General features: G+C 44.9%; 1 protein-coding gene across 2 annotated transcripts in view; it reads left to right on the top strand.

The window, feature by feature from the left end:
• The window catches only part of zgc:158659 (uncharacterized protein LOC791141 homolog), a 39,485-nt gene that overhangs the window by 8,231 nt on the left and 16,254 nt on the right, over nucleotides 1-15,000 (top strand). For both annotated transcript variants that reach the window (XM_052100860.1, XM_052100859.1), the window contains 6 exons: nucleotides 2,436-2,588; nucleotides 2,670-2,801; nucleotides 2,892-3,016; nucleotides 3,940-4,021; nucleotides 4,123-4,287; nucleotides 7,623-7,726. In XM_052100860.1, the coding sequence (XP_051956820.1) occupies nucleotides 2,436-2,588; nucleotides 2,670-2,801; nucleotides 2,892-3,016; nucleotides 3,940-4,021; nucleotides 4,123-4,287; nucleotides 7,623-7,726 (761 nt within the window). The remainder of the gene's footprint in view (nucleotides 1-2,435; nucleotides 2,589-2,669; nucleotides 2,802-2,891; nucleotides 3,017-3,939; nucleotides 4,022-4,122; nucleotides 4,288-7,622; nucleotides 7,727-15,000) is intronic.

Raw genomic sequence — 15,000 nt, 5'->3', positions numbered from 1 at the left:
CACTAGTCTAATGTTTTTGTAAACATCAAACACAGGTGTCGCGAGCACCGGTTCAACGTGAAGTGGAGCTTCAACAGTTTGTGCATTCAGCTCTAACTCAAGTTTCCTCAGCTGAAACGATCTTTCTTCCCTTTCCTTCTCAAACTGTAACTCCAGCTTACGTAGTTCTAAATTCTGTTGTAACATCTTTATTTCAAAATCATTTTCTAGCTCTTTCTCCTTCAGTGCACACGCGTCACGCTGGGCGCGAAGTTTATACGCATCAACACACAACTGCTTCTCTAGCAAAGACATTTCCCCAAACTTTGCATTTAAACTGTCCGTGTCAGAAGGAGGAGAGACTACAGTCTCTTCAGAATGAATAAGTTGAGACCTTACCTCTAAAATACCCCGCTCGGAAAGTGCGCTTTTCACAGTTTCCATCAGAGTTTCCTTACGTCTCTTATCACTACTGGTTACCTCCACATCAAAGTGTTCGGCAATCTGCAACAGCCCATTTCTCCATTAAGATTTCCAAAGGAAATATGAAGAAATCTTCAATTACTGACAACATTTCTGCAAACGAAAACAAACAGAGCAAACACAACAGCAGTACAGACACGCGTGAGACGCTGTTAAACTAGAGCTTAGAAAATACAAATCCCGTTGGCCACTTCGCCAGGAATCGTCACATACACGCTCCGGGTGCGAACCCCACCTTAGTTAATAGATAAACAAAGACTTACCACAAGTCATTCCTGAAATTACCTATTTATTCGGCAGGTATCTCAAACAACAGATACGGAGAATATAACACAGTGTCACCTTAAATGAAAAATGAGATTCCAGTTCGTACCTATAATCAGAACTAACTAAACCTTCCTGCTCTTCAAAGGTGTACCGGACTCGGGGCGGCATTAAACGCTGAACTCGAGGACAAGCATGAAGCGTACCCCCGACAGAGATTTAAAACCTCCATCCAGAATAACCTTCAAAAATAAGAAAGGCAAAATAACAAAAAAAATAACAAATAGTGCCACGATGGAAGGATTTTAAATCCATCTGAGACACACTAACTCACTGAAATCTCCTCATTTACAGGTAAACACGCTGTAAACATTATGCATTTACTTACTCATGTGGGATCCCGGACGAGCCCCTAATTTTTATGTCACGACTGGCTCGTTACAAGCCGCAACATAAAAAGGGGAGTCTGACAACAGGTCTTAGTAAACTCAAAAGAGAATTGTTTTATTGTCAGTAAGCATAAACCACCACAACCGTGGATGGTAACATGGGTCTAGGGTTAACAAAGGGAAAACATAGCATTAGCAAATAATATAACTATCACAAAACTTTACGCTACACGGTAAGAAAAGCATGAGGATAAATCGAAGCGGTCTCACTGGGCCAGCCACTCCTAAGACATGGAGCTATCCCAATGAGCACTTGAGCAAATAACACACAGCATTTTATATCTCTACTAATTATCAATTAGTATGGGTAGAACCAATTAAATCACACGACTCAGGGACGTCACACTACTCGAGCTGAACCTGGAATATTCCTGTGACTACTCGAGCTGAACCTGGAATATTCCTGTATCTACTCGAGCATAACCTGGAATATTCCTGTAACTACTCGAGCTGTACCTGGAATATTCCTGTAACTACTCGAGCTGAGCCTGGAATATTCCTGTGACTACTCGAGCTGAGCCTGGAATATTCCTGTAACTACTCGAGCTGTACATGGAATATTCCTGTAACTACTCGAGCTGAACCTGGAATATTCCTGTAACTACTCAAGCTGAACCTGGAATATTCCTGTAACTACTCGAGCTGAACCTGGAATATTCCTGTAACTACTCAAGCTTTACCTGGTATATTCATGTAACTACTCGAGCTGAGCCTGGAATATTCCTGTGACTACTCGAGCTGAGCCTGGATTATTCCTGTAACTACTCGAGCTGAACCTGGAATATTCCTGTGACTACTCGAGCTGAGCCTGGAATATTCCTGTGACTACTCGAGCTGAGCCTGGAATATTCCTGTGACTACTCGAGCTGAACCTGGAATATTCCTGTGACTACTCGAGCTGAACCTGGAATATTCCTGTGACTACTCGAGCTGAACCTTGAATATTCCTGTACCTACTCGAGCTTAACCTGGAATATTCCTGTGACTACTCGAGCTGAACCTGGAATATTCCTGTAACTACTCGAGCTGTACCTGGAATATTCCTGTAACTACTCGAGCTGAACCTGGAATATTCCTGTAACTTCTCTGTACTAACATCAAAGCAGCATGTGAATTCTCTGCCTCTGCTTTTGATTTCCCTCTTAAATATGTTGTGAAATGAGAGGTGTCAGTGTGCAAACAACACCTAAAAACACAACGTGCTGGTTTGTTTGTCTTTTAAGGTGGTAAAGTAACACTTAATTGTTTAATTTTGTGTAGGAGCACTGTCCACTGGCATGGGGAAACATCAATCTGTTTGATTTTAAAGACACTCTGGTGAGTGGTAAAGTGGCTCTGGGTTTGTGGCCGGTTCCTCATGGACTGGAGGATCTTCTCAACCCGATCGGAGTGTCGGGATCAAACCCAAACAAGGTTAGTGAGCACTACATTGACGCCGCATCCCTACAGTGAATACATTAAACTATATAAACACTCTGTTCTGTGTGTGTGCAGGAGACGCCATGTGTTGAACTCGAGTTTCCCTGGTTTAATCAGACAGTCGTGTTTCCTGATGAACAACAGATCGAGGAACATGCCAACTGGAGCATCTCACGAGAGCTGGGATACAGCTACTGTCTGGGACTGGTAAGTAAAACCTGAGTGTAACCCTCACATACTGACACACTTACCATGAGAATGTTCCATGAATGATGCTGAATATTTCTGTCCAATCAGAGCAGTCGTCTGGCGTGTGACAGCAGCATATCTCAGTCAGATGCGGAGCAGCTGCGCGCACTGTGCAGTCGAGACCCGCTGTATGAACTCTCCGAACAAGAGAAGGACTTCCTGTGGAGACACCGGTACACACGCACACACTTTGCTATTACAGATGTAATGATACAGATGTGGTGGAGGACGCATCTCAGTTTCCTCCGTGTCTGACACGTCAATCCGCGCATCTTATCACATGACTTGTTGAGCGCGTTACCGTGGAGACGTAGTGCATGTGGAGGCTTCACGTTATTCTCCGCGGCATCCACGCACAACTCACCACACGACCCACCGAGAGCGAGAGCGAGAATCACATTATAGCGACCACGAGGAGGTTACCCGATGTGACTCTACCCTCCCTAGCAACCGGGCCAATTTGGTTGCTAAGAATCTTTACTCACTAAGCTACCCAGTCCCCAAATTACCTCAAAATGAACCTTTCAGACATGCGATGACCTCATGGATCAGGAAAACGTTGCTGTACATAGTGACAAAAAGGTGTTTAGGAATGTGCTGTGGTAGTTTTTATATAATTTACTAAAGTGTTGTGTGTATAAAAATGTGCAAACTTGACAGCTAAATTCTTTTAGTAAAAACAAAACGTCTTAGCAAATGTTACATGTTTTAAAGGACGCTGTCGATCCAAATGAATGAAATTGCACCTACAAAGTGATTTATCAACCCTGAAAGTAATTTGGAGAAACGGGAGAGCTTTGAGAACGGATGATAAATAAAATACCCATTAAACACATGCATTAATGTGACGAGGGCCAGTAGGACGTGATAGCTGTGCGGTATGTGTAAACGTCAGACGTGTGATAGACGATGCATCTCACTGATGCTTTAGCATGCAAACACTAACATGAACTGTCAGCACACTTAAACTCTCTCTGAGAACCCTAACCCTAACTCGACATTAAACAATATTAAAGCTAACCTCTTCATTAAATAAGTCGTGAGCAACAGTGAGTGCTTCAAATGAAATGATAGTAAAGTTGTGTTTGTGATTCAGGCATTACTGCGTAAATATTCCCGAAAGCCTTCCCAAGCTCCTGCTGTCCGTCAAATGGAACTCCAGAGATGAAGTGTCACAGGTATGAGAGAGAGAGAAGATGCATCACTACACCTGCATCCTGAGACTCCATTCTCTCACCTGTCTGTCTGTCTGTCTGTCTGTCTGTCTGTCTGTCTCTAGATCTACTGTCTGTTGAAGGATTGGCCGTTGATGCAGCCTGAATCGGCTCTGGAGTTGCTGGACTGTAATTTTCCAGATCCGATGGTTCGTGAGTTTGCGCTGCGCTGCCTCATTCAGGGACTGACAGACGACAAACTCAGTCAATACCTGCTGCAGCTCGTACAGGTGTGTGTGTGTGAGTGTGTGTGTGTGTGTTGAGATTAATCCAGAATTATATTATTCCCACATTCAACACAGTTCCCTTCAACATTGTGTTGACACTAGGGGACTTCTTTGAAGGCCTCGTTTACCTCTGAACTTGTAAAAAGGTCAATAAGAAATTGGCAAACAGAATTTGCATGTCCCGCCCCGGACTGTCCATTCAGATTTCTTCTTCGGTCACACGTGCTGCCTCGTTTGTCTGGGCAGTGATCACACTGAGGCGGCGTATGTGGATGGTTCGTGTTCTCACTGCGAGAAACTCACCATGGCAACGTTGTGGTCACGGCTTTCCTTCCTAAAGAGGAACGCAACTCCACCCCAAACCCCCCCCCCCCACTTCTTCCTTCTTACGGCTAGCGCACGCACGGCCCCAGTCTGCCAAATGTCCTAAAGGACCCGGAAGGCTCCCAAGCATTCCTGAGACGGATGACCCAGGGAATGAGACATTTGCTCTGCAGCTGGTAAGCAGACCACTCCATCCCCTGGTGGAGGGCTGGGAGGAGAATCTTCAGTTAAAGGTATTTTCTTTGCTGCACCCCCTTCGGGCTGCGGTACCCACATTCTCAATATACAGAGCAATTTCCTCATTCCCTGGGTCACCTGGCCCGCAAATGCCATTCTCTAAGTGCCACACTCCAGCTGTCCCGGCACCCCGGACGTGGACCTCTCGCCTCCGGACCCACGACTGCTGCCCCCCGGCCGGTGGGTTCTGACGAGACCCTAGGATGCCTACACGGGACCTCCTCCTCATTCACTAACCCGCCCCCTGCTGGGTGTGTGGAGCAAGGTAAGTGCTTCCAGTCTTCTCTCAGTACCAAAGCCTCAGGACGTGCTTTTGCCTCCCGACGCCACACTTTCCTGCTCCGCCCGGTGCGAAGCCTCGCCAGGTACATCAAAAATGATCGTCCCCTTAGTGCCCCTCGTACGGAGCTTGGACGCATGGCTCTCACTTCCCAACCCATTGCGCTGGTTGGCCAGGACCATACGACTCTGCTACGCAATTCAGTTCGCCAGGCCCCTGCCCCCTTTCGGTGGCATCCGCTTTACCTCGGTGCACAGCGAAGATGCCAACACCCTGCGTGTGGAGATCTCGACCCTTTTACTCAAAGATGCGATAGAGCCTGTCCCACCAGCTGAGATGAAGAAGAGTTTCTACTGCGCTTACTTCCTACCTGTAGTCACTTCCTACAAGTCTCTCTGGTAGCCCCCTACTGGCCAACACAGACTTGGTTCTCTGATCTCACGCTCCTCGCAACAGCCCCTCCCTGACGAATTCCCCTGAGGAAGGACCTTCTTTCTTAGGGATGGGGCACCCTCTGGCATCCACGGCCAGACCTCTGGAACCTCCACGTCTGGCCCCTGGATGGGATACGGAAGATCAAAATGGCCTACCACCTGCTGTCGTAGGCACGATCAACTAAGCCAGAGCTCCCTCTACCAGGCAACTTTACGCCCTGAAGTGGCGCTTGTTCACGAATTGGTGTTCTTCCCAATCTGAAGACCCGCAGAGATGCACAGTCGGGTCAGTGCTCTCGTTTATACAAGAGAGGTTGGAGGGGAGACTGTCCCCCACCACCTTGAAGGTTTATGTAGCCGCCATACCGGCTCACCACGACGCAGTGGATAGTAAGTCAGCACGATCTGATTATCAGGCTCCTTAGAGGCGCCTGGAGACTGAACCCTCCCAGGCCATGCCTGTTCCCCTCATGGGATCTCTCCATAGTCCTTACAGGCCTTCAGAAATCCCCCTTCTTCAGGGACCAGGTAGTGAACCTGCAAGCGCTGCCCCAGGAGGAGGCAGACCCAGCCTTTTAGTTGCTGTGTCCAGTGCGTGCTTTGCGTACCTATGTGGCTTTAGATGCTCTGAGCGGCTCTTTGTCTGCTTTGGTGGATAGCGGAAAGGGAAAGCTGTCTCCAAACAGAGGCTTTCCCACTGGGCTGTTGATGCCATGGCATTGGCCTATCACACCCAGGCCGTGCCTGCCCACTTGCAGGTTTGAGCACACTCGACGAGAAGTGTGGCATCCTCGTGGGCACTGGCCAATGCACCTCCCTAGCAGACATATGCAGAGCAGGGGGCTGGGCAACACCCAATACTTTTATGAGATTTTACAATCTCAGGGTTGATTCGGTCTCGTCCCATGTTCTCTCAGGTCCGAGCACAGAAAAATCTGTGCAGATTTTTTTTAGATTAGAAATCGGGAATGCAGAACGTCTGACCGGGTATTCCACTTGCACATAGCGCCTTTCCCCTCCACTGAGGTGATCACGTGTGCTCTTTTTCCCCCGGAGAGTTCACAAGATTCGCACTCCCTGGATGTTCTTCCTCCCTAGCATTCTGGTCTGCAAATTCAGCAGAGGAATTCCCAACCAGACCCACTACGGGTACTAAAATTACTCTGTACTGGAATAGGTGCTCCACAGGATGGGCCCTTGTGGATTAATCCCCCTGTGTGTATTTTCTGCGGTACGGTCCCCCTATGGGTGGACCTGTGTCTTCCTTGGGCAGTCCCCACTGCCCCCCAGTCACCGTGTTTGTAGCAACTCCTCCCTCGCAACAGGTAGGATCTACCACCGCACAATTCCCACATATGGTCTGAAAACCCATGTGACGTATTTCACCACTCTTTACCTCCCCCCAGCCTGAGTGGGTGGTGGTCTCCGTGGGGTGTTTTCCCCTTAAAAGAATATGAGTTGGAAAAGAACGCCTACCCTGATGCATGTGATAGCGTTAAGATGGCCCCAGCCACTTTAACTCTATGCGAGAAACAGAGAGAGAAAAGGCGCAGCTGGCGCAGCCTGCTCCCATGCTTGGCACGTCACTTTGTTCCCCCCTACGGGGTGCCGGGAACCTACGATTTTATGGGGTGTTGGGGAAGGGTACGTGCAGTCTGACACAGCTTGTCACTTTGGCATGCAACTGCCTTCCGCCCGTCTAGATTACTGTTGTAACCTCCGTTCCCTGATTGAGGGGACGAGACGTTGTGTCCCCGACCACGATGCTGAACCGAGCCACTGCTATGGCCGAACCTTATTCTCAGCTCCTCAGTGCAAAACCTGAATGGACAGACACATGATTCCCTCCTTTTATACCCGTATGTCCGGTGGAGGGACATGCAAATTCTGTATTCTAATTTCTCATTGGCCTTTTTTCAAGTTCAGAGGTAACCGAGGCCTTCAAAGAAGTCCCCTAATGTCGCTTCACACAACACAACATCTCGTTCCCTCCATCAGGTAACGGAGGTTACATCAGTAACCTAGACATTTTAGACGTCTAAAGTCTGTGTCTGTGCTTTCAGGTGTTGAAATACGAGATGTATTTGGACAATCCATTGGCTCGGTTCCTGATCAAGAAAGCTTTGACCAATCAGAAGATCGGACATTTCTTCTTCTGGCATCTGAAGTGAGTTACACTGATGATGATGATGATGATGATGATGATGATGATGGTTAGAATCAGGGACTAAAAATGGTTCTAGGAACGAAACTGTAAAAACAAAGTAAATTTTTGGCAGAACATAACTGAAAATGTTCTGGAGTGAAAACACTATTTTTAAATGCTTTTAACTGGTTCACATATTTTTCTTGAAACCAAAGAACAAAAGGGTTTATTTGCAGTACATTTTCATAACTACACCACTTCCTGTTGCCTGAAAAATAGAAGGCATTTTCTTTTATTTTCTCCCCAATCTGGAACGCCCAATTCCCAATGTGCTCTAAGTCCTCGTGGTGGCGTAGTGACTCGCCTCAATCCGGGTGGTGGAGGACGAATCTCAGCTGCCTCCACGTCTGAGACCATCAATCCACGCATCTTATCAGGTGACTTGTTGAGTGTGTTACCATGGAGATGTAGCGTGTGTGGAGGCTTCACGCTATTCTCCGCGGCATCCACACACAACTCACCACACGCCCCACCGAGAGCGAGAACCACATTATAGCGACCACGAGGAGGTTACCCCATGTGACTCTACCCTCCCTAGCAACCAGGCCAATTTGGTTGCTAAGGAGACCTGACTGGAGTCACTCAGCACGCCCTGGACTCAAACTCATGACTCCAGGTGTGACAGTCAGCGTCAATACTCACTGAGATACCCAGACCTCCGGGCATCTCTCTTTTTAGTAGAACATGATAATCGTGTGCTTTGATCTTGATGTAATCTGCTGCATCACTGCCATTTCTTTTCTTTTCATTAAGTTGAAAACCATGTAAACAACTATATATAATTACTGCATATACTTGCATTAATCCAGACACAATGAACATTATTATAGGTAAAGCGTGCTTTTCTGAATTATTGTTAGTTATGATGCATTAATACAGATTAGATGTTGTGTTTATTTCAGCTGACGATCAGTGAGTCTCTTCTGGTTATTGTAAAGTTTATAGACTTTATTAGCTCCAGAACACAGTGCAAGCACTCTCTGTGGGTTTTAATATTTAATTATAAGAATGCATTTCTTGAAAAGACATTACGGATTTGGAAACGAGGCCGTGGAATGCCAGAACCGAAATATACAGTTTCTGCTCAGAAAGAATCAGAATAAAAGATGTAGTTTTTAGTCCCTGACTAGAATTAAAACTGTGGTCACATGATCATTTTCCTATTTCCTCCAATTGCTGATTGCTGACGTCATTGGACTTCCTGTTGCTGACGGCACAGCATGCTGCACGCTGCACGAGAGTTTGTTTGTGGCCTGCTTAGCACTGCTTATTCTCATACGTTCATGTTATAGTCATCGTTCATAGTTATCCTTTGTCATTGTACCGCGTCGTTCATAGTTATATCCTTTGTCATTTTACCACGTTTCAGATTCTTCGCTTTTTCTCCCGTTTCATCTGCGTGTATTTTACCGGTTGCTGCTGACACCTAGCTAGAGTCTGTGTTTGTAGCCTTTAATCCTTAAACATCTGCCATTTTTAAGCACGCATCAGGTCTTCCCGTATTATTCTCTTATCGGGATTCAACTGCGTGCATATTCCACCTGCATCCGCATTCTATTTTTATCGCGATTAAACTGCGTGTATTTTTTCAGCACGCACCCGTTTTTTCTCCTCTGTGGTACACAGATTATTGCATCGATCTCAAAGCACCGCTTATCAGAACAACCACCACCAACAACAAACCATTTTGTGAGGGATTCAAATCAACCTCAAAACCCTCACCGCTCAGGAACAACGAACAATTTGCGGTAAGTCATGGCATCGGCTCATGTTATTTGTTCATGCATTGCATGTCACATGTTTAAAATAGCCTCCTCCGTCAGCAGTTAGCGATTCACTTGTGATAAATGTAAGGAATTAGTCAGGCTGACGGAGAAGGTTAATGAGTTAGAGACTCGCATCTGAACGCTAGTAGAGGTCAGTGAGAAAGAGAAGCCGTTAGATACTGTTTCGGATGCGGGCAGTACAGAGAGCAACACACACACTTTGGTTCCAGTTATAGAGCCCCTGCAGCAGGGTATTTGGGTGACGTCATGGCGGCATACTCGTTCAGCAAAGAGACACCACTCTCCTGTTCCTGTTAGGGTTTCCAATAAATTCTCCCCACTCAGTGATACACCCACTGAGAATCATATTGAAAGAGCCCTTGTTATCGGTGATTCTATTGTAAGGAATGTGGAAATAGAGACTCCAGCCACTGTTGTTAATTGCATTTCGGGGGCCAGAGCGTCTGACATCAAATCAAATTTACAAGTGCTGGCTAATGCTAAACGTAGATTTTCTAAAATTGTTATCCATGTCGGCACTAACGATGTCCGGCTTTGCCAGTCGGAGATCACTAAAGATAATGTTAAAGAGGTGTGCAAATTTGCAAAAACGATGTCAGACACTGTAATATGCTCTGGTCCCCTCCCCTCCCTGCTCATCGTGGTGACGAGGTTTATAGTAGATTAGTGTCACTGAATGGCTGGATGTCTGAGTGGTGTCTGCAGAATAAAATAGGATTTATAGACAACTGGAAAAGTTTTTGGGGTAGACCTGACCTGCTAAAGAGAGACGGACTCCATCCCTCCAGGGAAGGTGCCGCTCTCCTCTCTAGTAATTTGGCTCTTAGACTTAATAATGATATTAATTGACTAAATGGGGCCCAGGTCAGGAAGCAGACAAACTGGTTAATCCGAACGTCTGCTAGCTGCCATGAGACGTCACACAGGTCACATAAACTACAACACATAGAGACTGTATCACCTAGATATCTCATAGAGACTGTGTCTGTTCCCCAAACTACCAAACACAATACCTTCAGTAAATAATTTAGAAAAAATTTGATTAAGGTCAAACTTGAACAAAACAAACAAATTAAAAATAAACATCATATAAAAATAGGGCTACAAAACATTAGATCTCTTGCTACCAAAGCACTAATTGTCAATGAAATGATTACAGATCATAGATTGGATGCGCTCTGTTTGACTGAAACCTGCTTAAACCGGATGAATATATTAGTTTAAATGAATCTACTCCCCCAGGTTATTGTTATAAACATGAGCCTCGTCTGAAGGGTCGAGGAGGAGGTGTTGCTACAATTTACAGTGAAGTTTTTGGTGTTACTCAGAGGACAGGATATAAATGTAAGTCTTTTGAACTAATAATGCTTAAGGTGACACCGTCAAATACAAATATTTACAAATATTCTGTCGTCCTTTACCCATGCTACAGTGTATAGATCACCCGGGCCTTATTCAGATTTCCTTAGTGAATTTGCTCATTTATCAGATCTTGTAGTTACTGTAGATAGAGCCTTAATTGTTGGTGACTTCAACATTCACATAGATAATGAAAATTATACTTTGGGATTAGCATTTATCGATATTCTCAACTCTCTTGGAGTCAGACAAAATGTAACAGGACCAACTCATCGCCATAATCATACGCTAGATTTAATTCTTTCATATGGAGTTGATGTTGATAATATAGAAATTCTGCAGCAGAGCGATGACATCTCGGATCATTACCTCGTATCTTGCATGCTGCAATCAGCTAATGTTACTCAATCTACACCACGCTATCGTTCAGGTAGAACTATTCTTTCCACCACTAAAGATAGCTTCACTAATACTCTTCCAGATCTATCTCATATACTCAATAAACCCCAAAGCCCAGAACTTGATGAAATAACAAAAAATTTAAATGCAGTCTTCTCTAGAACCCTTGATGTTGTCGCCCCACTTCGATTAAAGAAAATTAAAGAAATAAGCCCTGCACCATGGTACAATGATCACACTCATGCTCTCAAGAGAGCTGGTCAGAAAATGGAGCGCATGTGGAAAAATACAAAATTAGAAGTATTTCAGGGTGTATGGAAGGATAGTGTCTGTAGCTACAGACAGGCACTCAAAGCTGCCAGTTCAGCATATTTTAGTAAACTCATAGAAAATAACCACAACAATCCTAGATGTTTATTCAGTACTGTGGCTAAATTGGTTAGGAATAAAGCCTCAACCGAACCAGATATTACGTCACAGCTCAAGAGTAATGACTTAATGAATTTCTTTACAGATAAAATTTGAATAATCAGAAATAAAATTGGAATTATGCAATCATCTGTCATAGCACCTCAGAAAACAGTGTTGAATAATTTCCCTCATGTGCAACTCCAATCCTTCACTATCATAGGTCATGAAGAGCTAACAAAACTTATCGAAACATCAAAAGCCACAACTTGTTTGTTAGATCCTATACCAACTAAGCTCTTAAAAGAGGTATCTCCTGTAATATCAGAACCTCTTCTTAATATCATTAACTCCTCGCTATGCTTAGGACATGTCCCAAGAAACTTTAAAATGGCAGTTATCAAACCGCTAATTAAGAAGCCACAACTTGATCCTGGAGAACTTGCTAATTATAGACCGATTTCAAATCTCCCGTTTATGTCAAAAATACTAGAAAAGGTAGTATCCTCCCAAATATGTTCATTTCTACAGAGAAATAGTATATATGAAGAATTTCAGTCAGGATTTAGACCTCATCACAGTACAGAGACTGCACTTATCAGAGTTACAAATGACTTGCTCTTATCATCTGATCGTGGCTGCATTTCTCTTCTAGTGCTTTTAGATCTTAGTGTCTAAGTTTCCACTGCTATGCTGACGATACACAACTTTATATTTCTTCAAAACCTGATGAGATTTCACAATTCTCAAAATGATCAGAGTGTATCAATGAAATAAAAGATTGGATGGCCAGAAATTTCCTTCTACTCAATTCTGACAAAACAGAGGTTCTAATTATTGGACCGAAAAAACTCTAAAAATAAGCCACTAAAATATAATTTGACTCTAGATGGATATTCTGTTACATCATCTTCAACATCGAAGAACTTAGGTGTTATATTTGATACCAATCTGTACTTTGAAAATCAAATTACAAATGTTTGTAGAACAGCATTCTTCCACCTAAGAAATATTGCTAAATTAAGGCATATGCTCTCTGTTGCTGATGCCGAAACACTAATTAATGCATTCATGACCTCAAGAGTAGATTATTGTAATGCATTACTGGGAGGATGTCCAGCAAGATCAATAAATAAACTTCAAATGGTTCAAAATGCAGCAGCCAGAGTGCTAACAAGAACCAAGAGATATGATCATATTAGCCCCATTTTATCATCGTTACATTGTTACCTGTTAAATTCCGTATTGATTTTAAAATTCTGTTAACTACGTACAAATCTTTGAATGGTCTAGCTCCGCAGTACTTAAGTGATCTTCTAACATGCTATATTCCAACACGTTCATTAAGATCGCAAAATTCTGGCCTATTAATAGTTCCTAGAATATCAAAATCCACTAAAGGAGGAAGATCCTTTTCATATTTGGCTCCTAAACTATGGAATAGTCTCCCAAACACTGTTCGAGATGCAGACACACTCTCTCAGTTTAAGTCTAGACTAAAGACTCATCTATTTAGCCAGGCATACACCTAATTTATCCTCCAACCCACAATTAGGCTGCTTTAGTTGGGTCTGCCAGAACCAGAAACAGTGATCATGATCTCTTACTCTGCAATAAATTGAATGGCATCTATGCTTACATCTTTTTATTTGTTTCCCTGTCTCAACCTCGGGACTCCTATCCTGAGGTCACCAGAACCGGCTGGATCCAGCACCATTCCTGCTTCATGTTGGACTCCACTGCTACATGTCGCAGAATGATGATGACTAAATGCAGCCGGTGCCAAACATCACTTCAATCTATTATGACGGACTTCAGAGGATGACATGATGCCAACTCCAACCTGCATCACCTCAGTCTATTGATGGACTACGATCTTGAAATGAAATGCTTAGACTAACTATTGCCAACAAAAGCCTTCATCAGCCAATTAACAAGGACAATTGCATTTATGTGAACTTCTGCAATTAATCAAGATGGACTTCAAAGACTTTGGTCATTAATCTTACAGTTCAAACACAATCAATGTTTAATCAATGACCCTTAACACTTAGTTTAATAATTTTAAACCATGATTTTACCTATACATAATTAATATTTACATTACATTCATAATGTTAGTCAGAGGGGAACTGGCCCACACAGTGAGTCTGGTTTAGGGTTAGGGTGGGGTTAGTCAGAGGAGAACTGGCCCTCACAGTGAGTCTGGTTTAGGGTTAGGGTGGGATTAGTCAGAGGAGAACTGGCCCCCACAGTGAGTCTGGTTTAGGGTTAGGGTGGGATTAGTCAGAGGAGAACTGGCCCCCACAGTGAGTCTGGTTTAGGGTTAGGGTGGGGTTAGTCAGAGGAGAACTGGCCCCCACAGTGAGTCTGGTTTAGGGTTAGGGTGGGGTTAGTCAGAGGAGAACTGGCCCTCACAGTGAGTCTGGTTTAGGGTTAGGGTGGGATTAGTCAGAGGAGAACTGGCCCCCACAGTGAGTCTGGTTTAGGGTTAGGGTGGGGTTAGTCAGAGGAGAACTGGCCCCCACAGTGAGTCTGGTTTAGGGTTAGGGTGGGGTTAGTCAGAGGAGAACTGGCCCCCACAGTGAGTCTGGTTTAGGGTTAGGGTGGGGTTAGTCAGAGGAGAACTGGCCCCCACAGTGAGTCTGGTTTAGGGTTAGGGTGGGATTAGTCAGAGGAGAACTGGCCCCCACAGTGAGTCTGGTTTAGGGTTAGGGTGGGGTTAGTCAGAGGAGAACTGGCCCTCACAGTGAGTCTGGTTTAGGGTTAGGGTGGGATTAGTCAGAGGAGAACTGGCCCCCACAGTGAGTCTGGTTTAGGGTTAGGGTGGGATTAGTCAGAGGAGAACTGGCCCCCACAGTGAGTCTGGTTTAGGGTTAGGGTGGGGTTAGTCAGAGGAGAACTGGCCCCCACAGTGAGTCTGGTTTAGGGTTAGGGTGGGGTTAGTCAGAGGAGAACTGGCCCCCACAGTGAGTCTGGTTTAGGGTTAGGGTGGGGTTAGTCAGAGGAGAACTGGCCCCCACAGTGAGTCTGGTTTAGGGTTAGGGTGGAGTTAGTCAGAGGGGAACTGGCCCTCACAGTGAGTCTGGTTTAGGGTTAGGGTGGGGTTAGTCAGAGGAGAACTGGCCTCCACAGTGAGTCTGGTTTAGGGTTAGGGTGGGGTTAGTCAGAGGAGAACTGGCCCTCACAGTGAGTCTGGTTTAGGGTTAGGGTGGGGTTAGTCAGAGGGGAACTGGCCCCCACAGTGAGTCTGGTTTAGGGTTAGGGTGGGGTCAGTCAGAG

Source organism: Xyrauchen texanus, chromosome 31 (assembly GCF_025860055.1).
Source record: "Xyrauchen texanus isolate HMW12.3.18 chromosome 31, RBS_HiC_50CHRs, whole genome shotgun sequence".
In the NCBI taxonomy this organism is placed as follows: Eukaryota; Metazoa; Chordata; class Actinopteri; order Cypriniformes; family Catostomidae; genus Xyrauchen; species Xyrauchen texanus.
This window is presented reverse-complemented; position numbering and strand designations above follow the sequence as displayed.